The 24,865-nt window shown below is 46.5% G+C and overlaps 2 protein-coding genes across 4 annotated transcripts in view; one reads left to right on the top strand and one right to left on the bottom strand.

Annotated features, from left to right (window-relative positions):
• Positions 1-5,674: 5,674 nt before the first annotated feature.
• Positions 5,675-8,105, bottom strand: C3H2orf68 (chromosome 3 C2orf68 homolog). The gene is made up of 4 exons (XM_006995998.4): positions 7,970-8,105; positions 7,774-7,892; positions 6,747-6,898; positions 5,675-6,397 (listed from the first exon to the last, which is right to left on the bottom strand). The coding sequence occupies exons 1-4, from the start codon at positions 8,074-8,076 to the stop codon at positions 6,275-6,277; spliced, it is 501 nt and encodes a 166-aa protein (XP_006996060.1). The 5' UTR covers positions 8,077-8,105; the 3' UTR covers positions 5,675-6,274.
• Positions 7,785-24,865, top strand: part of Usp39 (ubiquitin specific peptidase 39) — a 29,821-nt gene continuing 12,740 nt past the window's right edge. Inside the window, exons 1-8 of one of the 3 annotated variants that reach the window (XM_042273459.2) lie at positions 7,785-7,917; positions 9,970-10,573; positions 12,331-12,400; positions 15,071-15,165; positions 18,155-18,291; positions 18,846-18,998; positions 20,173-20,398; positions 23,609-23,686. In XM_042273459.2, coding sequence (XP_042129393.2) covers positions 10,309-10,573; positions 12,331-12,400; positions 15,071-15,165; positions 18,155-18,291; positions 18,846-18,998; positions 20,173-20,398; positions 23,609-23,686 — 1,024 coding nt within the window. In that variant the 5' untranslated portion in view covers positions 7,785-7,917; positions 9,970-10,308. Of the gene's footprint in view, positions 7,918-8,190; positions 8,329-8,651; positions 10,574-12,330; positions 12,401-15,070; positions 15,166-18,154; positions 18,292-18,845; positions 18,999-20,172; positions 20,399-23,608; positions 23,687-24,865 lie in introns of those variants that run through there. The other 2 variants (XM_042273458.2, XM_076566930.1) reach the window with 2 other exon arrangements.

Below are 24,865 nucleotides of genomic sequence, written 5' to 3'. Positions count from 1 at the left end.
TGCGGGCTGGCCAGCCCTGCAGCTCCGCCCGTGCCTGTAGCCTGTGGCTGTCATCGTGCACGTGGCTGGAAGAAGCCTTCCTTCACTGCCTTGGCGGACTGTTAAGGCTTTGGGGAGGCTCTCCCCTACCTCACTGTGGCGCCCCAAGCCTGCTACTGTCTTGACAGGCAAGAGGCAGGTGGGTGAGAAGCCAAGCACCAAACCTGGACTTGGCTTAGGACACCCAAAGCACGCTGAATTTGGTTTTGCCCACCCCACCCCCTAGCCTCCGGACCGCCCCATTAGCAAACTCTGGAAGAGGGCTGCTTTTATTTTTATTTTGGGGGCATACAAGAACACAGAGTACTGGCCAGAAGTCACCATGTCCAAGATGTTTCCCGACTAAGGACTCAACACTTAAATAAGGTTTAGTGTACTAAAGGATATCCATTCTAAATACACGCTGGTGCCTGCCTAGTGCCGGTAAAGATGAACACACCCAGGTGCTCATTACTAGAGGGGAAGGTGAGGGACTCAAGTGGAATCTGGGGAGAGGAAACAGGACTATGTGGGAATAAATCATCCATTAGTCTCCCTTCAATCGATGGACAGAGTACCCTGAACATTCTCTTTATGATGGAAAGGGGATGGCTACTTCTGCTGGCACACCACAGATGTGTCTGGCTCTGCCTATTAGGCAGCCCCAGTCCTGGTGCCCCCATAAGACCACCCTTAGGGGGATCATTATCCCAAGGGGGCATGATCCCAGGCTGGTAGGAGTGGGAGATAGCCGGACTGGTGAAACCAGTTAGTTTCACAAAGTCCCTTGTGCTGAAGCAAAATAGAGCAGAAGCAGCCATGGACTGGAGCTTCAAGAGGAGAAGCCTTTTGGGCATCCAAATGGGAGGGCAGAAATGGCACAGGAAATCACTGGCCTTTTCCCTCTTAGTGAAAACAGGGCCAAGGAATAAGGCTCTGCAATGGTCCCTGGACAAGACTGGGCTGGCTGAATTGACAGCGGTGGGGGTGGGGGTGGGGGTAAAATCCAGCCCAGCTGCTGTCTGAGGGACAAGGTGCATCTCTCAGTAACACAGAAGTAACGTCTTCCTGCCCACTACATTCCAGCCTAACCCGGCACCTTTTCTCTCACATGCTCAGACGGGACTGCGAACTATCATTGAGAGCTGTTCCCCACCCCAACCCCTCCGCTCAGTGTCCTGTTATGTAATCCAGACTAGTCTCAGACTAATGATCTTTCTGGCTGTAGCCTCCAGAGTGCTAGGGTTACAGGCATGTAGCACCACACCTGGTGAACCTTTCTTCTCCTCAAGATAGGGACTGTGGAGTCCTGCTGCTGGAACTCCCTGTATCTGGCTGGGGAACTTTTAAAATTATGTATATGATTTATTTTTATTACTTGATATGTATGGTGTTTTGCCTGCCCTGTGAGTCTGTGCACCACATGCTTGTAGTGGATCCCCTGGGACTGGAGTTACAGTTTCACGCCACCAAGTATGTGAAACTGAACCCTTGTCCTCTGGAAGAGCAAGTGCTTTTAACTGCTAAGCCATTTCTCTAGACCCCAAATTCATTCATTCTCTCTCTCTCTCTCTCTCTCTATATATATATATATATATATATATATAAATTTTTTCTTTGAGACAAGGTCTCACTATGTAGCTGGCTTTGAACTCAAGAGATTTGCCTCTGCCCCTCCCCCCTACCCCATGCTAGGATTAAAGGTATGTCCCTCCAAGCCCAGCTTAGTCTTTAACTTTTGACTATCACCTGCCTCTGCCTTAGTACTGCTATTAGAGGACTACATGGCCATTGCATTTAGCTTTGTGATTCCTAACACTCACTGTATCCTATTGGGCTGGCTTTGTCTCTATCTCATCACCAGGGGGTCTTGGAGGATTCCGCAAGCCCTACTGACTATTCTGAAATGGTGTTGAGGTTACCTGAACTCCAGAGCTGTGCCACTGGAGGCACTTTTAGGTTTAATATGTCAACCTGATGAGGCCAAGTTGTTTATGGACACCTGAAGGAGGAAGCTGCCTACGAGGGCAATAGTAGGGCCAGATATCTTTAAAAAAATTTCAGCCTCTATGCTACGTGAGTCTAGCTGTTATACTCTGACCAGAACAGCTCTTCAAATAGTCCACCCAGCAAGAGGTGAGATTCCCAGTGCTGATTCCATAGTGGAGTAACTTGAGGGCAGGCATTTAACCTCCCTCCCCAAGTACACAAGTGATTTCACAACTCTTGGCAAAAACAGTGCTGTAAAAATAGTTTATTGGTTAAAAAAGTACCTTCCATGATTTTCAATGTGCATAATTCCATTTTATCTATACAGAAACACCGGAAATGAGACTGTTTGGTTTTTTCTACATTTAGCACCATGACATAGCCAGTACACTCTGATGCTTTTTTTTGTTTTTTAGATAAGGTGTTGCTATATAGTTTAGGCTGCTCTCGAATGTACAGTGCTCCTCCTTGTCTCTTGAACTGTTCCGTTCCCAGCCTCCTGTTCTGTTGGCTCTGGGAAGAGAGGAGCCTTTTACTAGGAAGGTTTTCACTTCTAGTATCACTCCAACTCCTACAGAAATTTGGGCTGGATGCCTAGGGCTCCCAACGATAGGATAAGAATCCAAAGGAGTTAAGATTTCAAATAACTGTCAACATTCCATGAGATTTTCCCAAAAGGCTCAGAGGTAGGAGAGTCACCTGTCTTTCATACAAAGGTCTCACTTACATTTGAGTTATCTGGGAAGCACCACCCGGTCATTCACAGATCTTGTCAACACACACAGCAGGTTGGAATACTTACCACCCCAAGGGGGTTCGATCTATCTGGGGTGGTCTCTAGTTGGCAATGCACCCCAGATGACCAGAGATGGAATGTTCATTCATTCATCCTAGACCCACCACTGGCCGGCTGCTGCAGCCAGCACATACACCGCTCCCATCATATACATACACTTTTATATCTTTCCCCTTCTTGTACTACACTCTTCAAGGACGTTCATGCTTGCAGTGGGCCACAACTCCAGCCTTATCATTTATACTTGCACAGCCCAAGACCCCTTGCAAAACCAGTTCTCTTAAGAATGACATAAACTCTGGCCCAGGAATTACAAAACTGTGAAATACAGATTTAATTCCAGTTAAGAATGGAGGGAAAAAACATTCCATAGAGAGTAGGAATGAGACTGTTTGATACAAGGTCTATGTAGCTCAAGAGAGCCTCAAACTCATGGCAATCTTTTTTTTTTTTTTTTTTGTGGGGGGAGGTTGGGGGTTGAGACAGGGTCTCTCTATGTAGTCCTGCCTGTCCTGGAAATTGCTATGTAGACAAAGCTGGACTCAAACTCAGAGACCTTCCTGCCTCTGTCTCCCAAGTGCTGGAATTAACGGTATGTGCCATCATGCCTGGCTATATATATGGCAGTCATTTCGCCTCAGCCTCAAAGGCTGGAACTACAGGCATATGCCATCCTACCTGGCCCCCATATCCGCCCCCTAAAAAAAAAAAAAAAGACAGCCAAGAACATATCGACTCAAATGAGTGTTGATTCTGAAGCAGTTTGCTGTAAGTCCTGTCTGTCTACGGCATACTGCTTCTTCTGTGCCACAAAACAGGGCACTTCTGAAAGCTCACTATGGCCTGTGAGTTTTGAAACAGGTAAGAGACATCTAGAAGCAGATCTGCCAGATACACTGAACAGTGCTATGATGGACCCCAGAAGAGAACAGCAGAGCAATGCAGCTAAGCCACAAGGCTGAGGGCACAGCCCCCTGAGAGGCATTTCAGGGATGCCTGAAGAGACAACAGCATCAGCTCCAACAGGTTGGCTCAGAATGACCGCTTTTCATTCAAGCACAGGTTTGGAGCTTTAGGAGAAATTAGCTAAGAATGAAGAGTGCTTTCTTGGCTAGAAAATCTTTCATACACACCTGATAAGTAAAGTGCTTCTGGAAAAAAGGCTTAGAGGAGTTTCCATCAGTCTCCTATCTAAGGTCTTTGTGAGGATCACATAAACACAAAAAAAAAAGGCCTATACTGAATGCTGTATTCTTCCATTTCTTTCTTTCTCAAGAAGTGGGAATAGAGGCAAATTTTTAGGTGCTGAGTCCTCAGATTCCTCTTCAGGTCTTTTTTTCTAGGTTTAATAACTGTACCAGGAAATAGGAAATGAAGCGCTAAGAACACATTCCTAAAGCAGCCAGAGTTCCAGTGAATCCTGTGTTTCAAGTCAGAAAACGGACTGATTAACTGGAGACTAAAATGGCTTGCTGGATGCTGAGCATGGAGTTTGGCAGACCCTCCTTCCCCTAGAGGCTCTGGATGGGATCTAACCATGTAGGTCCAAAGGCACTTACAGCACATGTTCACGAGTACAGGGTAAAGGCTTTTTCCTGTGACAGCAGAACTGGGCTTAGGACTGATAAGCTTAAGGCACTTAACCCTGGGACCAGCTCTCTGGGTCTAGAGCATTTAGGTCCCCAGCCACCTCCACAACCAGGACCTTCTAACTTACTACCTAACTCACTGTCCCAGAATTCCTCTGGCATGGCAAGCTGTGACTCACTGTTTTAATGGCATAAAGTAGATGCCCAAACCCCATTACATCTGTTTTCAGCAGCATGGGATGAAACCCAGCAGAGCCCCTGAGTGTCCTGGAAGAGAAAACCACTGAGCTGCTACGGTCACTGATCTTGAGACCCTCACATGGGAGACAAACCCCTGGGCAGCCTGTTTGGCTGTAGGCAGGCTCAGTGCTCCTAGGCTCCTTTACAACTCACATTTCAAGTTGCTGAAGTCAGGCTCATTCCTGGAAATCTTAGGTGCCTCTGAAATTCCCGTGCACAGGATGTGTTGTGGACTTCAGACCTTAGCCTAATCTTGTGTTGGAAAACATATCCCCTGTTGGAAAAATGCTATGTCTGGGGATCTTTACCCAAAGGACCTAAGTTACATTTATTTAGTTTTTTCTCGGAACCACTTAGGTTGGCCTTTAACTTGCAGCCACCCTCCAACTTTGGCCTCCTCTACATGGCGGTCAGTGTGCATAACCATGCTCAGACATATTCTTGAGAGGTGGGAAAGAAGAAAGCATGGGGTGGAGAAGCGTTCATTTCGTCTATGGTGTTCTCCAGGACTCTTTTTTTTTTTTTTTTTTTTTTTTGCAACCATGGGGGGGGGGGGGAAGGCAATCATAGCTATTGTCAACTTTCCCATCTTCAATAATTCAAGACTATTAAACCATAATTGGAGAGTTAGTTTCAAATTTGTTTTGATAATTCCCCTCTAGTCTGAGTAGAAGGTGGTCTTTTACAGTTGGGGGGGGGTCAATTTGGTAGGCCTAGGCAAGGCAGGTTTTTCTTTTCTTTTTTAACTTTCTTTCTCTTTTTGGAGACAGGGTCTCTCTACAAGCCCTGACTGTCTGTCCTGGAACTCCCTCTGTTCCAGGATGGCCTTGAACTCACAGAGAGCTGCCTGCTTCTGCTTGCTGAGTGCTGGGATTAAAGGTGTGTCCCACCATTCCCAGCAGGCAGGTTTTTCAAGAGATGACTGAAGCCTAGCCCATCATCGTCTTCCCAGGTCTCCTATACATCTTCTACGTAGTGCAAAGCAGGGGGGCACATGAGCGGCTTGGGAAAGCCATGGGAGGGAAGGAGATATGCTTCCAAATAGGCCTCAAAAACAAAGTTCTCCTGTTTTATTGGCATCAGAATTGCTTGGAGAACTTGTGAGGAAGGCAGGCTCCCAGAACCCCCACTTCCAAATTCCTGAGTGGTAGAGAAACAGTCACGTTGGGAAGGTGGGGGGAATGAGTTTACCCATGGCAAAAAGGTAGGAGAAAGGACAAGTGACAACCAGTCCAGGGACGATGTGTGGAAGGAAGCACAAACATCAAAGAACCAGAGAATACCAAGTATGGCTCATGAAAGGGCCTGGCAAATGACCTCATCAAGACAGCAGCATGTGGGTAAAGGCTTCATAAGCCCTGGTTCTCCCTGAAGTCTCTGCTCCCACGACACCAAGTTAGCCAAAACTGTCATAAAATTCCAGAATGTTAGCTCAGACAAATGGGCTACAAGAAGGAATGGCTGCTGGAGGTAGGCCAGATGTGGTCCTGCAACACCCTTGTGGATACAGCAGCTTGGAAAGGGAGGACAAGGATCCCTGAAGATCATATAGACTGGTCCTGGTACCCCCAAACTAGAGGCGAGCTCCCTGGGTGAAATTCTGCCAAGTGCAGTGAAGCCTGCCTGACCGCCTTCAGCCCGGTCAGTGTTGCCTCTGGCGCTTTGCAAGCTCTTCCTGGATGCGCAATCTGAGGGCCTCTTGCATGGCTGGATCCAGAGGTGTGTGTGCTGATACTTCCTCACTCACCCTTCTGGGATCATCATCCTACGTGGAGGAAGAGTCGGGAAGCTCAGAGCCTGGTCTCTTTCAGGAAAGTGACCTGCCCTGTTCCTAGACAGCATTCTCATAGAATTCTTTGGCTTAAGGCTCCTCATTTCTCAGGAGTCCCCGGTAATGGTGATTCTCAAGTGAGGGTCACAAGTTCTCTCTGTCCCCCCAACTAAGAACCACTGTGTGCTGAGATAGTTGTACCTTGTGACAATGCCCAGCAGTCCCATGTGGAAGACATGTTTTCCCACATGTTTGCCCTGAGGTAAACACTGGCTCAGGGACTGGCAATAGTTTCCATCATGGCCCAGGACCTTCAAGCTGCAGCTGTTTCCAGAGGGCGTACCTGATATACAATAACTGATGTGACCTCTCCACTGTCCGCCTCATATTCTAAACAGAAGAGCTGGCGGCCAGGGGGCTCCAGCTCAGAGCTTCCACTACTGCTGCTTTCACCGGACTCCTCACAGTCTGGGTTGACTAGGTGGGCAGAGGCATCTGTAAGGGCAAACCAGAATGAGAGGGAAAAGGGGGTGCTGCTAAAATCCCTACCCACAAAATCATCAGAAAAAGAGAACCAAGAGAGCCTCCAAGCTGCTGACAGTCTCTGGGTATTTGTGCATGTGAACAGTGTGTGTGTCTGGGGAGCTGTCAATCAGGATTTTAACTTCCCTTTCTACTTCTACCCTAGTACAGCTCTGCTACAAAGTAGGTACAAGATGCACACGTCTCCAGCAAATATCACTGGAAGCTGCGGAAAGGATGGACAGAACTCGGCCTGGGTTCAAATCCAGACTGTCATTTACCAGCTCTGAGATGTTGGACAACTTATTATTTCACCTCTTTGGACAGTGAAATAGAAATAATAGTTCTCAGCTTATGGTGTCCTACGGACTCAATGAGTTAATGTAGTTAAGATCTAAACCCTCTGTAAATAACAGCACATAAACTTAGTGTCATATGTTTGTTAACTTGAGTTCATGGTCACAGGAAAACCGGGAAAAGGCCATTGACTGGGTTCATTTCACTTTATGTACTGGCCATTTTTTTTTTTTTTTTTAAATCTCAGCCAGGCTTTCTCTCTTCCAAGTGGCAGGAATATTAAAAGAGCATGGCAGACCACACCGGTGGACAGTGACTCCTGTCCGGGTCCCATGTACCTTCAGTAACAGTGTTGCTTAACTGGGGTGACGAGCCCTGGAGCGGAGATCTGGGGGCGCTGAGGCAGTGGCTTCGGTAAGGGCTGCGCCGAGGGAGGGGGGCCTGACATAGAGAAGAGGGGCTGGCCCAGGGGCGGGGCCGGCCCAGGGGGCGGGGCTGGCCAGGGGCGGGGCCGGCCCAGGGGGCGGGGCCGCGGGCGGGCCGCTGCTCACCTCGGTGGCGCGGCTGGTACACCTGTAGGTCTGGCTTGCGGGGCCGAGTGGGCGCGGGTGTGTGGCGCCTCCTCGCCTTCTCCTTGGCCGCCTGCTTCACCTTCTTGTCGTAGTCGTCCCTGCGGGGAGCCGAGCGGGGGTCAGGTGCTGTCACCCGGGCGAACCGGGCCGGGCCGGGCCTGGGGCGGGGCGGTACCGAGCGATCTGGTTCCGGCGGATGTGATGTACGAAGCCGTGGCTCATGTCCAGACGCCCGCCGGGCTTGCAGCACAGCCCCGGGCCTGGATCCCGTGCCGCCTCCATCCGGATCCTGGGTGCAGAGCCGCAGCAACCGCCACAACGGCCGCGGAACTCAAACCGCCAGCTGCGAAGCCCGACTTCCGGCTGCGGACCGCAACTTCCGGCTCCAGTGCCCTTCTTCCGGTTGCGTAGGCACCAGTGCGGCGTAGCGTTGATGCTTTCGGGATTTGCGAACCTGGTCTAGTGGAGCGCTGCAGTTAGGGCGGGAGTTTCGCTTTCTTTGTAATATCACCAACACAAAAGAAGGATTTATAGGTGATATACCAGGAAATTATAAACAATGAGAGTCATCCACGAGCACTGGAAACTATTACTAGAGATACTGGCTTTCTTTTCTAGCCTTTTAAAGTTAGTTCTTTAGTGTACAGTACATAATGGGCTTCATTATGAGAGCAAATATATTGTATATGTGTATCTGCTTTGTTCGTATATTTAAGGGCAGATTCTGCTCATGAGAAAGTGATATTTTATCATCCGCATCACCTTCGCTTCTCTCCCTTTAGACCTCTAACTTGCCTCTTATTCTTTCATTTCTCTCTCTAACACACACACCTTAAATCTAGGTTCTGCATATGGGAAAAACATGCAATATTTGCGATTCATCTTTCCAACTCTTACTGAATTCCCTTAACACGATCTCTAGGTTCACTATTTCCTTGCAAAGGACATAATTTCATTCTTTATGGCAGGACAAAAAGGAAAATGTTACATATGCCACTTGGTTGACCCGATCCAACTGTGCCTAAATTTCCTGTGGGTGTGTGGGTGTGTGTGGTGTAGGCCAGAGAAGGTTACCAGGTGCTCTGCTCTGTGTTCTCTACTCATTCTTTGGAGGTAGGATCTCTCACTGAACCTGGAGTTAAGCTGGCAGCCACCAAGCCCCAGTGGCCCCGCTGTCTCACGTCCAAAGGCCTAGGATACAGGCATGTACAGGCCATGCCTGCTGTAGGCTTTTTACATGGGCGTTGGGGGTTTGAACTCAGGTTCTCATGTGTGTACATAGGCATTCTTGTACAGTAAGCCGTCTCCCCAGTTGCTTGCTTTTTTTTTTTTTTTTAAGTGAGCATACTAAGAACATCTATCTCTAGTAGGTAATGAGGCAGACAAGTGCTCAGGCAGCTAAGTTTCCCCACCCATACCCAGCCCCTATTCCAGCCACATTGGGGCTGCACTGCCCCTGCCCAGATCACTTGCTTAACTGTCCCCATGGGAGGAGCCAAGGCTTTTAAGGGTCTAATAATGTATAGCCATCTCTTCCTTCTTTCTCTCCTTTTGCTATGTAGCTCAGGACAGTCTTGAACTAACTATGTAGCTCAGGCTGGCCTTAAACTTCGGGATTCTTTGTACCTCAGCCTGCATGTATAGTTTTTCAAGTCCTTGTTTTAAAATGTGAAAATCAGGAACTCATTATTAGAACAGTGACAGACTCTAGTACAACTGTGTGATGGAATATTGCAATGCAAAGTAAAGGAACAGATTGTCTATACACCAGGCGTGAAAGAGGCCAGGTCAGAAAGTGAAAACACTGTATAACACTTGAGTATAAAATTCCACAGGGGCACAAGGGCATTTCTGGAGTGAGACAAATTTCTTGATTATGGTAATGGATTCACAAGTGTTCCCACATCAGAATTTAGCAAATTACACTCGTCTAATGTGTAGTACTCTTGTCAACTATACCTCGATGGGATTGTTCAAGTAGGTAGAAACTAAGACATGACTCACTGGTAAAACTGAATTTGGAGTTTTATTAGCTAAACAGTAAATGAGCCTTGGCAGAGTATTTGCAATTTCCTTATTTCAAGAGCCATCTAAATATGGTACTAATTGAAGTTCCCAAGTACAAGCCCGAATGAAGGAGATAATTTGGGAATACTGACTCCTTTTCCTGTGTAGGTCGGCAGTCCCGGGTCAGGGGACATCTCTGGATTGTCATTTCGAGACACAAAGTGTTTTGAAGATATCTACGGTCGAATGCCAGCTTCCTTTCGTCTACGATCACCGTAGCCTGTGAAAAATCCCTATCTCTTTAAGCTGTGAAGAGGCGATGAATAAGGGCAGGCTCAACAGCTGTCTTCAACTCGGCGCGTAGCGCCTATAAGGGTCCAACCGCCTGGTTTGTCCCTCTCAGCGACTCGTAGCGAACTGCGCGTCTGAGGCCAGCTCGGCTCCTGATTGGCTGCGTGTCTCCAGCGTGCGCGGCGCCAGCGCGGAAGCTCCTAGCCGGTGGCGGCGATGTCTAGCCGGTCTAAGCGGCAGTCTCATGGTTCCACCCGCGGGAAGCGCGAGTCCGAGTCGCGGGGTAGCTCGGGCCGCATCAAGAAGGAGCGAGACCGCGAGCGGGAGCCCGAGGCGGCGAGCTCTCGGAGCAGCCCGGTCCGCGTGAAGCGTGAAGCCGAGCCGACTGCGCGAGAAATCCCGGCGCCCGCGCCCCCGGCCGTGAGGGTGAAGCGGGAACGCGAGGCCGACGAGGACTCGGAGCCCGAGCGGGAGGTGCGAGGTGCGCGGGGCCGGGACGGGCGCGCCCTCCATCCTCGCCTGCTTTCTTCTCTCTTCTCCTTTTTCTTTTTTTGAGACAGGGTCTCAGGAACTTGTTGTTGTAGCCAGAGATGACCTTAGACTCCTCTTGCCTTTACCTCGCGAGCTCTGAGATGCCCAGTTTTCGCCTGCTTTTTACTTTTCCTTACTTTCTACGCTTCCCTGCCCGAGGTCGAATCCAGACTGGACTGCCTTCAGATGGAGACAGTTCTAAACTTAAACGTTGTCACGATACACCACAGCTCCTCTTTATCGAATAGCCCACGTGGGTCAGGTGCCCTGCTGATCGATCACTTTACAGATGTTTCCCTCTCCAGTTTTTGCAAAATTCCTTAGATGCAGGGTCCTGTTGTACTATCTGGAATAAGCCCGTTCAGCCAAGATCTCTGTGCACCCGATTAAAGTACTGACTATGTGTTAGTTCAGTAGTTTGGAGACAGTTCTGCTTCTCCTGGGTTTTGCAGGAGGTTGTTGTAGGGGTTCTATATTGTCTTGTCAAGGATGTTGACACAGTGAACAGCCTTTGGAGACAGATTGTATTCCATAGAGCAAACGGGAGGTAAGCTCACAAGCAGATAGGATCCCCTTTAAGGGTAGAGTTCTTCTGTAAGGCAACCCACTGTGAGCACTGGCTCTTTTTCTGTTCTCTTGTGCGACTTGACTCCAGGAAGTGGCAAAGATGTCATATTATTGGCTACTGTCATTGCTTTAACAGACTCTGTTTTAGTCTGTGATTACATGCCTTCCGTCAGTGTCCATGAGGCTGTGGCAGCTAAGACATTAGCTCGCCAGTAGGAATAACTCTCAGTTCTTGGACAAATAGTAGATTTAAGATATTCAGCTTATTTTAGTACTTGTGATATATTGGATTTTTTGTTTGTTTCGTTTGTTTGTTTTGTTTTTGTTTTTTGGGGGGCAGGGTTTCTTTGTGTAGCCTTGGCTATCCTGGAACTAGCTCTATAGACCAGGCTGACCTCACAGAGATCTCCTGTCTCTGCCTCCTGAGTACTGGGATTAAAGACCTGAGCCACTACCACCCAGCGCCTTATTAGATATTTTTATTTATTTATTTATTTATTTATTTGCAGGGTCTTAATAAGTAACCTTGACTGTTGAACTCACAGAGTTCTCCTGTTCTCCCTCTCAAGGGCTAGGATTAATGGTGTGCATCACCATACCTGGTGAAAAAAGAGTTTAGTACATTTACTTATTTATATGTGTGTATGCATGTACCATGGTGTACCTGTGGAGGTGAGGGCAGCTAAGTGGGCGTCACTTCTCTCTTCCTACCTTGTAGATCCCAGGGATTGAACTCAGGTAGTTAGATTTGGTGGTGAGCGCCTTTACTAAGCCATCTCACTTGCCTGGATTTCTTTATGTAAAACGTGAATTAATCTTTTGATGTTTATATATGTAATAGATCTACTCTCGGTTTGCAGTTTTGGAATGTTGTCACTACAAGAGAAGTGAAAGCTCATCTTAATCTTAGTTGATCAAATTTTCCCATTTTCATGGGAAATAGAAACAAAACAAAATGGAAACAATTTTGTCTTTGTTTTTTTTAGTTTGCTTGTACCTGTGATTTGAGTAGTCTCCTGTCCTCCATTTATGATGCTGTGGAAGAGCAAATCTTGCCCTTGCTAGTTAAATGCTCTACCACTGAGTTACAGCTCAGCACGAGTTTTCCATTTTAAAAGTCTGTGATGGATTTCTTTTCAGCAAAGAATGGCCGAGTGGATTCTGAGGACCGGAGGAGTCGTCACTGCCCGTATCTGGATACCATTAACAGGTCAGTGATACAGAGAGGATGAGGAAAAGTCTTGGGGCTATATCTCAGTAGTAGAGCACTTGGCCTGACATGTCAGAGACCCAGGGTTTAATCCCCAGTATCATACAAACAAGCAAAATCAGTAGATTTTGAGATGCAGAAAATAGTAAAGATTTGGTAGAAAATCCTCCAAACTGAATAGTCTTTTAAGCCTTTCTGCCTTGAAAATTGTGCTTTTTGCCATGTTTTCCATTTTGTCCCTTTAAGGTGGCAGAGTGCATTTGTTTGTTTTGCTGGTTTCTCGTGTGTAGCCCTGGGACTCACTCTGTGGACCAGGCTGCCTTGGAACTCAGAGTGCTGGGATTAAAGGCATGCGCCACCACTGCCTGGCAAGTGAGCACACATACACATGAAGAGCTTTTAGCCAATTCTGAATTTATGTTTTGTAACTAAGGGATACGTGGTGTACCTGGAGTTACAGTAGCAAACTGAAATATTTATTGAATCCACACCACTTATTGGGTGCTATTCTAGATTTTCAGGATTCATTAAACAAAATACAATATTTTTCTTGTTAATGAAGCAGAGTTGGGGTTTGAAGCACAGGGTTAAGGGAAAGAGGTACTTGAAAGTGAGACACACCTAAGAGCATGGGTGTGGGCTTCTCATTTTCCAGATTCAGTTGTTTATGTGTATGTGTATTCCTTCACAAGTTGATGTGCATCACGTGCATGCAGGCGCCTGTGGAGGCCAGAAGAGGGTGTGGAAGTGACCCTATGGGTGGTTGTGAGCTGCTTAACGTGGGTGCAGGGAACTGAACTCCAGTTGTCTGCAATAGCAGCATTTGTTCTTAACTATTGAGCCATCTCTCCAGTTCCAGAACATTTTTTTTTGTGTGTAGCAGAGATAGTCTCCTTGTCTTCTATTTTCTTTGATTTCCAGTTGTCCACAGCCTATCTTCTAGGGTAGTGCTGTCCAGTAGAACTCTCCACAACAGAGAACTGCATTTAAAATGTTGTTTTGTTTTACTTCTTTGAGACAAAGTTCTGACATACAGCCCAGGCTGACGCTGAATGCTGATCTTCCCACCTGGGCTCCTAAGTGCTGGGGTACCCCACCAAGCCCATCAATAATTGCTCTTCCTAAGGGCTGTCCGCTGTCGGACGCACAGGCTGCACATGGCTTTTGAGGATTGGAAATATGGCGTCAGCAGTTGAAGTACTGCTTTCTTAGTTTCTTTGTGGTGCTAGAAGTCAAGTCCAGGGCATTCATGCTGGACATGCTTTACCGCTGAGCTACACGTCAGCCCAGGAACTAAATTTCAAACTTAGTTATTAATAACCATGTGTGGCTAGTGGTCCCTCAACAGTGCAACTGTTAATATTTACTGTTAAATCTCTTTCACAGTCCTGGATTCAGTGGACATAGAGACTTTTTTGTCCCTTTCTGCTCAGCAGCCACATCCCTTGCTTTGTGCTTTAATAACCAGGTCTAGTTGTAGGTGTTGTCTTAAACTTCTTCAGGTGCTCCCTCCCTCCTTTTCTCTCTCATGGTTTTTCTCTTTCTTTTTTGGTGTGTGTGTGCTAGGGTCTTGTGGTTGCTGGGCAAGTGCTCTGCCACTGAGCAAAATCCCCCAACCACTTTCCATTATTTATTTATTTGTTTGTTTATTTTGGTTTTTTTTTGAGACAGTGTTTCTTTGGGTTACAGCTCTGGCTGTCCTAGAATTCACTCTGTAGACCAGGCTGGCCTTGAACTCACAGAGATCCGCCTGCCTCTGTCTCACGAGTCGTGGAATCAAATACATGAGCCATCACTGCCTGGCCATTTTTTTTTTAAATAAAATTAAAATTTTTATTTATTTTTGAGCCAGAGTCTCACTATGTAGCCCCAACTGGCCTGGACTGCAATGTGCAGACTAGGCTGGTTCAAACTCACAGAGATCCCCCTGCGTCTGCCTCACGAGTGCAGGAATTAAAGGTGTGTGCCACCATGCCTGGCAGAAATTTTTGTCTCTAATTGTGTTCACACTTTATGTCCTCTCGCTCTCTCAGTGCTGCTGGGCTCTTATTTTAGTCCTATTTGTTGCTTTTCCTGCAGTGTGAATATAATGGAAGGTTCTTTTTGTTGTTGTTGTTTTCGACATCTGACTCTTTATGTAGCTGGAGCTGGCCTCAGACTTGCAGTCTTCCAGACTCAGTCTCCCAAGTGCCCGAACTACAGGAGTGAGCCACTGTGGAAAGGTTTTCTCTTATATCTGTGGGTGCAGTGGAACCAAGATTCTGTGATACATGCCAAAATCTGACTGTGCAAGTTGTAAGACCAGTGGGTTGATATTTACATATACTCTATGCATGTCCTCCAGTTGCTTTAAATGATCTGAGATTACTAATCCCAAATATAGTGTCAGCGTTGTGTAAAATAGTTGTCATTTAGGGAAAATGGGCAAAGGGGAAAAAGTCTGTGTATGTTTAGTGCAGATGTAACTTATTTTATCGATCCACGGTTGGTTGAAGCTAATGTAAAAGCGTGTTGTGGGCATTTGATGCAGACACTGAGCCTGCCTTGAGGGAGTGCTGGGTATGTGGTTTATATGTTGTTAAAGCATTCTCTTAAGGATGTGTGTGGCATTGTGTCATGTAGGGCCAACACCTCCTCATCCCTGTTCATTTTTCCTGTGTTCTGTCTCAGGAGTGTACTGGACTTCGACTTTGAGAAACTCTGCTCTATCTCCCTCTCGCATATCAACGCCTATGCCTGTCTGGTGTGTGGCAAATACTTTCAAGGTAAATAAATGGCTTGGGTGATTAAACATGTTACGTTTGTGAAGCTGACTTTTTTCTTTTTTGAAATTAAGTTATTGTTGGGAACCATGTTTAATAATTCCTGTCTTTGTTCCCAGGAAATTGGAGGTTTTCTCCTTGGTCAGAGCTGAGCACCTCTGCAAGGGGGAGAGAGCTAGTCCTGTGAAAAAAGACTAGATCTCCAGGCACTGAGTTTCTAAGTTTCTTTCTTTTTCCCCTCCCTCCCTTCCTTCCTTTTGGAGCTGAGCAGTGAACCCAGGTTCTCAAACATACTAGGCAAGTATTCTACCACTGAGCTGCGCACCCAGCTCCTGGGTTTCTGAGTCTGATGTTTTCTGCATTTCTATCTTTGTTGTTTTGAGATGGGGTCTGAGTATGTAGCCCAGGCTCACCTTGAACTTGAGACTCTGCTCCATGCTTTCTCATGCTGGGATTTGCAGGTGTGCCCCATCACCATCTCCCGAGACTACTTACTCAGCTCTTTTCTGAAAATGTATTCTTTTAACTCACTTAGACCAAATGAATAGTATGTACGTACATAGTACACTGGGGAGGTGAAAAAAGAGAAGCCACGTGTTTGGCTTTTGTAGGGAGCTTATGTTGAGACATCAAACAACCAGAAAACCCCACAAGACCGTAATGATTTCTGCTAGACTGTATAGCAGTGAATGAAAATGAGCACAGAAAATAGTGAAATAGGTGAAGGTTAGTGTTTCCCCCTTTGATATTTTGAGAAAATCTTCAGTGTGTAGCTCTGATTGACATAGAACTCACTGTATGGCCTGACTGGCTTGAGTTTACCTCAGTTCACCTGCTCTTGTCATCCGAGTGCTGGGAGTTTAGGTGTCATCACCATGCCTGTCTCCAAAGTCAATTCCTAAAAAGTATTACACTCTAAGGTTACTATTTTTATTTATGTATGTGGATAGTTGTGGGTGCATTTGTGTGCTTGTGTAGAAGTCAGCACACAGCTTTTGTGGGAGTTAGTTCTCTTTCCACCATGTGGCTTCCAAGGATTGAACTCGGGTCATTAGGCTTGGTGGCACATGCCCTTACCTACTGAGCCATCTTGCCAGCTCCCCAAGGTTGTGTGTGTGTGTGTGTGTGTATTAAAAAAAAAAAAATACTATATATAGTGTTCTGCCTGCATGTACACCTGCCGACCAGAAGAGGGCGCCAGATCTCATTATAGATGGTTGTGAGCCACCATGTGGTTGCTGGGAATTGAACTCAGGACCTCTGCAAGAACAGCCAATGCTGAGCCATCTCCCCAGTCCTTGCATGTGTGTGTTTTCAGATAGGGTCTTGACCCTCCTATCTTCACCTCCCTAATGCTGGTATTACAGGTGTGAGTCATCATGCCCACCCTTTTTTTTTTTTAATGGTTTTTCGAGACAAGTTTTTTGTTTTTTGTTTTGTTTTGGTTTTGGTTTTTTTTTGTCCTGGAACTAGCTCTGAAGACCAGGCTGGCCTCAAACTCACAGAGATCTCCCTGGCTCTGCCTCCTGAGGGCTGGGATTAAAGGTATTCATCATTACCACTCTGCTCAGCCTTTATTTTTAATGTTTTAGGTAAGTATATGAAATAAGGAGTTTCATATGCATCTTCATATGTAATTTGTTATACTTTGTTTTCTTTTTGTTTTTTGTTTTGCTTTTCGAGACAGTGTTTCTCTTTCTCTGTGTAACAGTTCTGGCTATCCTGGAACTCACTCTGTAGACCAGGTTGGGCTTGAACTCAGAGATCTGCCTGACTCTGCTGGGATTAAAAGTGTGTGCCACCACTGCCCGGCCTATTTTCTTCTCTTCTTGTCTGCTAAAGGATTTGAATGTGTTACAGGAGGGTGATACTAAAAAGAGGAGTGCTGGAGGGTGATGCAGTCTACTATCCCAGCTCTCAGGAGCCTGGGGTGGGAAGAGAGGAAGGTGGAAACTTTGAGACAGCTCAGGCAAGAGTTTGGAGGGTAGCCTGTAGTCGGCTTTTCTTTCTTTCTTTTTTTAACTCTTTGGGGGCCCACCACCAGCTCCCAAATAAATACATGGAGACTTATTCTTACTTACGAATGCCCGGCCCTAGCTTGGCTTGTTTCTAGCCAGCTTTTCTAACTTAAATTATCTGTTTCTCTTTAACTACATAAACAAAGGCTTTTTACCTTTCTTTATTCTATATGTCTTTCTTCCCTTCTTATTCCATGGCTGGTTTGTGGCTGGGTGGCTGGCCCCTGGCGTCCTCCTCTCCTCCTTTTCTCACTCCTCGATTTTTGCTTCTCTTAAACCTAGATTTCTCCTGTTTGTTCTCTGCCTGGCAGCCCCGCCTATCCCTCTCTTCTGCCTAGCTATTGGCCGATCAGTCTTTATTAAACCAGTCAGGTGTTTTAGGCAGGCACAGTAACACAGCTTCACAGAGTTAAACAAATGCAACATAAAAGAGTGCAGCACATCTTTGCATCATTAAACAAATGTTCCACAGCATAAACAAATGTAATACATCTTCAACTATTTTCCACAACAGTAGCCTAATGCTAGAGTGTTTGCCTAGTGCACAGAACTCTGGGTTGACATTAGTACTACTGAACCATAGAAAACATAAAGAGATGCAGCATGGACAGAGGACACAGGTTAGGCTTGTCCTGAACGTGGGCAGGTGGCCTCAGGATGGGTCTATCTGTGTGTTTGTGTGTATTTATGTTCTTACTCATGAAATAATACATTTTTGATACTCCTAGTTTCTGATACTTAGGAAGTTGGTTTATTTTTATACTTTGTGTTGAAACTAATTTCTCTAACTTATGTGTTAATGTTCTTTCTGGTTCTCTTTTCGAGAGAAGTTTATGTGGATTAATTTCATGGATGGCATAGGACTTTCTTTGTTTTTGCTTTTAACGTGTTTTGCCCAAAATAAGGAAACGAGAACAAACCTGATCTGTGCCTTTCTAGGCTTTCCTCTGACAGCCCTTCCCCCTTCCCCACAGGCCGGGGATTAAAGTCTCATGCCTACATCCACAGCGTCCAGTTCAGCCACCATGTCTTCCTCAACCTCCACACTCTCAAGTTTTACTGCCTTCCTGACAACTATGAGATCATCGATTCCTCACTGGAGGATATCACGGTACGTGTCCCAGGTTGCTGGTTGTTTTGTGAGCTATCCCGGGACTCTGGGAAGTGCCCTACTGGAAGTCAGGGTAGTATCTGGAGAGAAAGTGAAAAAGTGGAATAAATTCAAGTTTCAAAGTAAGTTCATGATGAGGATTCTGTGACCAGGAAGATTCCATTCCTGCTTTCACAGCCCTGGGGAGGCTCTGAATCCTGGTGCTGCCAGGGAAGGAGGTGCTCCATTTTTGAGCTAGATACATGTGACATCCACTGGGTACTCGGGCTCCTGCTGTCTTCATAGTCCTGAGGATCCTGTGGGTCAGGCAGTCCTTGATCATGGAGTTAACCGGGCTGTAGGGCTGAAGACAGACCTGGAAGTCAGTGATTCAGGATTAGACACAAACCCCTTGCAGATGAGCTCTGTGGAGGGCTTAATCCATTACCTCTGTCTTCAGCCCTCATGGCTGGGGCATTCATGACCAGGACATTTTTATTTTCAGTAGAAAGTGCTGTTCTGGGCATACCTGTGAACCCTGTTTACAACAACTTAAGTTTCCTTTTGCTTGGCAGTACGTGCTGAAGCCTACTTTCACAAAGCAGCAAATTGCAAACTTGGACAAGCAAGCCAAATTGTCCCGGGCGTACGATGGTACCACTTACCTGCCAGGGATCGTGGGGCTGAACAACATCAAAGCCAACGACTATGCAAATGCAGTGCTGCAGGTAGGACCCGGAGGGCCTGGGGAGGAGGCTGCCAAGAACTCACTGCTTCCCTAGTGCAGTCAGAAGGCCAGGCTGGGCCTGTTGAGGACTCTCCTTGAGCATTGTTCTGCAGCCGCAGACCACGCCTCTCTGGTCAAGGGCAGCTGTCCTGTGCGGGGGCATGGGCTTCAGCTTCTAGGCTTATGGCTCCTGCAGTTTCCAGGTGATGAGAGGTGGACTCTGTTGCTAGGCAATGCCAAAGTGAAACACTGTGGTTGCATTTCTATTTCTTTTCCTCCCTCTCTCCTTCCCTCCTTTCTTCTATTTTCCTTAAAGACGGGGTTTCTCTGTGTAGTTTTGGAGCCTATCCTGGAACCAGGCTGGCCTCGAACTCACAGAGATCTGCCTGCCTCTGCCTCCTGAGTGCTGGGATTAAAGGTGTGCACCACCTCCGCCCTGCTCTGCCTTCCCTTCTGTGTATATGTATGTACTGTGTGCATGTGTGAGTGCAGGTCCCTGTGGAGTCCAGGGGAAGGTGTTGGACCCCTTGGAGCTGGAGTTGCAGGCACTCTGAGTTGCCAGACATGGGTCCTAGAGGTCCTCTGCAAGATCAGGATGCACTCTAAACAGCTGAGCCATTTCTCCAGCCCTGAATACTCTTTTGAAAAAGTACTTTTTTGGTTTTGCTTGCTTTTTTTTTATTTTTTTATTTATTTGTTTGGTTATTTGGTGTGTGTGTGTGTGTGTCTGTGTGTGTGTGTGTGTGTGTGTGTGTGTGTGTGTGTGTCTGTGTGTGTGTGTGTGTGTCTGTGTGTGTGTCTGTGCATTTTAGCTAGAGTCTTGCACTGTAGCACAGGCTACTCACTACATACATAGTCCATAGTCCAGGCTGGCTTCAAACTTGTGGTAGTTCTGTCTGAGTCTCCCAAATACTGGGATTACAGACCTGCGTCTCTGTGCTTGGCTTTTAGAGTCCTTCATAGTGTGCACATTCAGTGTTTGTCAACCTTGATTTTGTGTGACTCAGTGAAGGACATTTCACTGAGCTCTGGCAGCATTTCCTGAGAGTCAGTTTCTTTTGGACATTTTAGGCTCTCCTAGGCTACACAGGCTTTATCTGAATGTTAGCTGGAATAGCCTGGTCCTGAGGGGTCCTGTGAGGGGCTTTTTGCTAACTGGAATGCTTGATTTGCAGGCTCTGTCTAATGTTCCTCCTCTTCGGAACTACTTCCTGGAGGAAGACAATTATAAGAACATCAAGCGCCCTCCAGGGGATATCATGTTCTTGTTGGTCCAGCGTTTTGGAGAGCTGATGAGAAAGCTCTGGAACCCCCGAAACTTCAAGGCACATGTTTCTCCTCATGAGATGCTTCAGGCTGTTGTCCTTTGCAGCAAGAAGACTTTCCAGATCACCAAACAAGGTAAGAAACAAGTCACCCACATCTCTCTGACTTGAGGACAGCATCTCAAGGCTGATGAACACATTTCTTTCCATTGGCAGTGAATCCTGATAGACAGTGAAGGGACTGTCCCGTGGAGAGTGGGTTAGTCTTCCTTCTTCTCATCAGTGGGTCCTGTGTAGAAGGACCAGAGAGACTGCAGCTGAATGAATAGAGTCTGTGTTTGTCAGAAGAGTGGTCCTGCCTGAGGGAGAACCCGGGCAAGCCCGTTGTTGTTAAGTATCTGCCGTCTGTGCTGCTGCTCACTTTGTCATGTCCCCACCGGGAACTTCATCCTGCTCGACCGCCCGAGTGAGTCTCCAGTTACTCTCAGTAGCCAGATCTGAGGCAGTGCCCCGTTGCATCCGTTTGTTCATCCCATATTCTGGTTTTGGTTTTTCTGTACCTCTGACTGGCCTGGAGCTCGCTCTGGAACAGGCTGGCCCCAAAGTCACAGAGAGTATTTATGTTCTGCCTGTCTCTGCCTTCCCAATGCTGGGTCATCCTATGTTTTTCTTGCAGAGTTGTAGAGCTATAGGTTGAGGAATGTGACCATTTTCTTCCAGGAGCTCCTAGGCGAACATGGAAGGAAATTGTCTAGGAAGGAAACCAGAGGGTCTTAAGTGCTAAGATAAGAGAAAGCAGGCTCTCCAACTCATGGGACCAACTCATGGGAACGTGGAGCAAAGACCCAGTTGAACATATGGGAAGAGTCCTGAGTGCTAGGGAGGAGAGGAAGAGGTGGGTTGGTGGTAGGCATGCTGGTTAGACAGGCGTGAGGGTTCTGGTGTATAGTTTGAGATGCACAAAGGTGTCTGGCCCAGACAGTAAGTAGTCACATCTTGGAATCCAGGGTCAGTGGAGAGCCATGGTAGTAGCTAGGAAAAAAGATTTTCTGGTTTCTGTGTCTTTGTAAGGAGATTGGTTTAGATCTTAAGATTGAAAATCAGTTGGTGCTTGTAAAACTGTGATGACAGATCTATAATTAAGAAACGTCTTTCTGGGTGGGGTGGTGGTGGTGGTGGTGGTGGTGGTGGTGCATGCCTTTAATCCCAGCTCTGGGAGGTAGAGGCAGGTAGATCTCTGAGTTCGAGGCCAGCTTGGTCTACAGAGTGAGTTCCAGGACAGCAAGGACTACAGAAACACACACACACACACACACACACACACACACACACACACACACACACAAACATTATTCCGAGCTGGGCATGGTAGTACATGCATATAATCCCAGCACCTAGGAGGTAGAGACAGGAGTCCAAGATTATCCTTAGCTATATGAAGTCTTGTCTCAAAAATCCAAAAACAAAATAAAACCTCCATTATTCTGATTGAGGAATGACGTACATAGAGGGAATGTTCAGTAATTTGCTTTTAAAAGAACTTTGCTATTTTATGTGTGTAAGTGTCTTGCTTGTATGTATATGCCTGCATGCCATATGCATGCCTGGTACCTGAGAAGGCTGGAAGAGGATGTCAGATCCCGTCAAACTGAAGTTACAGACGGTTGTTAACTGCCATGTGGGTGCTGGGAATCAAACCTGGGTCCCTCTGAGAGAGTAGCAAGTCCTCTAAACTACTGAGCCATCTCTTCTGCCACCTCCACTCCTTAACACGCTTTTTTAAAAGACAGGTTTTCACTGTGCAGCCCTAGCTGGCCTGGAACTTGCTATGTAGACCAAACAGGCCTGGAACTTACAGAGATCCGCCTGTCTCTGCATCCTATGTGCTGGAAATAAAGGCATGTGCCACCAGGCTTGTTTAATAGTGGCTTTCAGAGTCAGGTACTTAGGAAAGGAATACGAGGGGGTGATAAGATAATAGATAAGGAGCTGAGACTCTTGGATTTTAGAGTTTTAGGGTAACAGAGAGTAAGATACACTTGGGAATAGACAGTGTATGTTGACCAGAACCCCATGATTTACTCCCAGATGAGCAGACATTTGAGCATGGTGTTTCATAGTTTGCAACAAGGCCAGGAACACCTTACTCTTCTGACCAGGGGACAGCTACCTCCTGTGCTAGATGGACCTTCACGTCTCCAACATGTAGATTCAAAAGTCATTTTGTTTCTGGACCAACTCTGTGAAATCTCAATTTTGTTTGGATTTTAATTAAGATTTTATTTATTTGTGTGTGTGTGTGTGTGTGTGTGTGTGTGTGCATGTGTATAAATATGCAGGTGTCCCTAGACTCTAGAAGAGGCTGTTGGGTCCCCTAAAGGTGGAGGCTGGAGTTACAGGTAGTTGTGAGCTGTCCACTGCAAGTGCTGGGAACTTTCTTATGTCTTTTTAGTCAAGGCTACAACAAGATACGATATTTTTGTAGAGAAATGTATTTTGTGTGCCATGGATGGCTGTATCTGTTAGCCTTCTCTATAGCTTTTGACAGCTTAAAGCATGATTGGTTAGAGTTGCAGAAAATCTTAACCCTAAGAATCAACTCACACTTAGCCAGTTTCCTCTGTTAGAGCCGTAGTTTGTATTGTCAGCTAACTACAGTTTCCCCAGTGTCTGAGACCTGGGCATTATCAGTTGCCTAGATGTATGTGGGGTGTATAGAGAAGTTCTTGCTTTGGTCATTTGTAGTTAAATAAAGCATGGTGTGTGTGGAGGTGGAGGAAAGGAATTTTGTGGAGTTGTCAGGCCTTTGGAATCTGGGAGATAAAGTTGAAGAAGCCTTACAGATTTAGATGAGCAGAGGGAGAGTAAGTGGAGACAGACATCTGGTAAGATAGTAGCCACTAGGCACTCCTATCATGGCAGGAATGTTGCTTGTTCCCAGAATCCTTTGCTCTACAATGTGTGTAGATGCCTTCTTAGTAATAGCACTAGAAGTCACCTTCCTGAAAGACAAGAGTCTGTAATATAGGGAACCAGGGAAGGTAGTCAGAGCCACTCTGAAGACATGGATGTTACAGGGTCGTCATTCATTGTTGTCACTGGGTGGTGAGATACCTTCTGGGACAAAAATGACAGGGTCCTGCTGTGACTCAAAGTACCTTGAGAGAGACAGAAGACTAAAGAGTAAGCTTGACCTTGAGGAGTGCGGGTACTTGTGTCAGGTAGAGGAGGATGCACAGGGGATCGCGTGTGTGACTGGAGAGGATGAGGCGAGCCAGCCAGTGTGTGGTCGGGTTCCTTTCCTGCCTCTGAGCTTCAACACGCTTTTCTCTTCCTTTGTTTCCAGGGGATGGCGTTGACTTCCTGTCTTGGTTTCTGAATGCTCTGCACTCGGCTCTGGGTGGCACCAAGAAGAAGAAGAAGAGTAAGTCATGCTGCTTGTCAAAAGAGAGCTCTATTTTCTTTGTGGTTTTCTAAAAAAATTAAATTACACTACTTTGTCCATTTTGAGACAAAGTCTTGCTGGAGCCCAAGCTAGCCTGGAGCTCAGATTCTTCCTGTCTTAGTTTCCTCCATACTGGGATGACTTCAGAGTCATGATCCTCTGCTTCCACCCCCGCATGTTGGGATTACAGGCTTGTGCTAGGCCTGAATAGACCTTGCTCTGTTTTTTGTTTTTTGTTTTTTTCGAGACAGGGTTTCTCTGTGTAGCTTTGTGCCTTTTCTGGAACTCACTTGGTAGCCCAGGCTGGCCTCAAGCTCACAGAGATCCGCCTGGCTCTGCCTCCCGAGTGCTGGGATTAAAGGCGTGCGCCACCACCGCCCGGCCAGAAATTATTATTATTATTTTTTATTTTATGTGCATTAGTGTTTTCAGGTCCCCTGGAAATGGAATTACAGACAGTTGTGAGCTGCCATGTAGGTGTTGGGTCCTCTGGAAGAGCAGTCAGTGTTCTTAACCAGTGAGCCACATCTCCAGGCCCACCTCTGTTTTTTGTTAGAATATGGTTATATTCTCAGTTTATTTTTTTCCCAGATTGTTTTGTTGTTTTTTCTTTTTCTTTTTTTAATCTTTGAAATATGGTCTTGCAGTCTAGCCCAGACTGGATTGGAATTTGTGATCCTCCTGATTCAGCCTCCCCTATACTGAGATTACATCATGCTGCCATGCCTGGCCCCAGTGGTATTTTAAGCAGAAATGCCTGAAAGATACTAGGTTAAGTGAGGTAAGACAGACAGAAGACATTTGTTGTTTTTGTTTTTGAGACAGGGTTTCTGTGTAGTCCTAGCTGTCCTGGTACTAGCTGTGTAGACCAGACTGGCCTCGAACTCACACAGATCACCTGCCTCTGCCTCCAAGTGCTGGAATTAAAGACAAGCACCACCACATACTGGCCAAAGCATTTTTACAATTCAGAAATGGGTGTAATTACACGTTAGAATTTCTGACCCAGTTTGAAATGGAGAGTAGGGGCATTGTGTTCTAGACTCTTCAGATCCTGCCAGTACTAGAGCTGGTGAAGGGCTGAGCTGACTGTTAGAGCAGACCCTGACTCTACTCGTAGGCACAAAACTAGACTAAAAGTCCCCCTGGCCCTCAGCT

This window comes from Peromyscus maniculatus, chromosome 3 (genome assembly GCF_049852395.1).
Source record: "Peromyscus maniculatus bairdii isolate BWxNUB_F1_BW_parent chromosome 3, HU_Pman_BW_mat_3.1, whole genome shotgun sequence".
NCBI classification, from domain to species: Eukaryota; Metazoa; Chordata; class Mammalia; order Rodentia; family Cricetidae; genus Peromyscus; species Peromyscus maniculatus.
This window is presented reverse-complemented; position numbering and strand designations above follow the sequence as displayed.

What these genes read in the sequence shown, in the direction of transcription:
- C3H2orf68 (XM_006995998.4), bottom strand. Translation starts at nt 8,076, where the DNA reads ATGGAGGCGGCACGGGATCCAGGCCCGGGGCTGTGCTGCAAGCCCGGC. An exon ending in CGCCGGAACCAGATCGCTCG is followed by an intron (nt 7,893 to 7,969) that starts GTACCGCCCCGC and finishes GGCTCCCCGCAG; the next exon opens with GGACGACTACGACAAGAAGG. An exon ending in GTACCAGCCGCGCCACCGAG is followed by an intron (nt 6,899 to 7,773) that starts GTGAGCAGCGGC and finishes TTGCCCTTACAG; the next exon opens with ATGCCTCTGCCCACCTAGTC.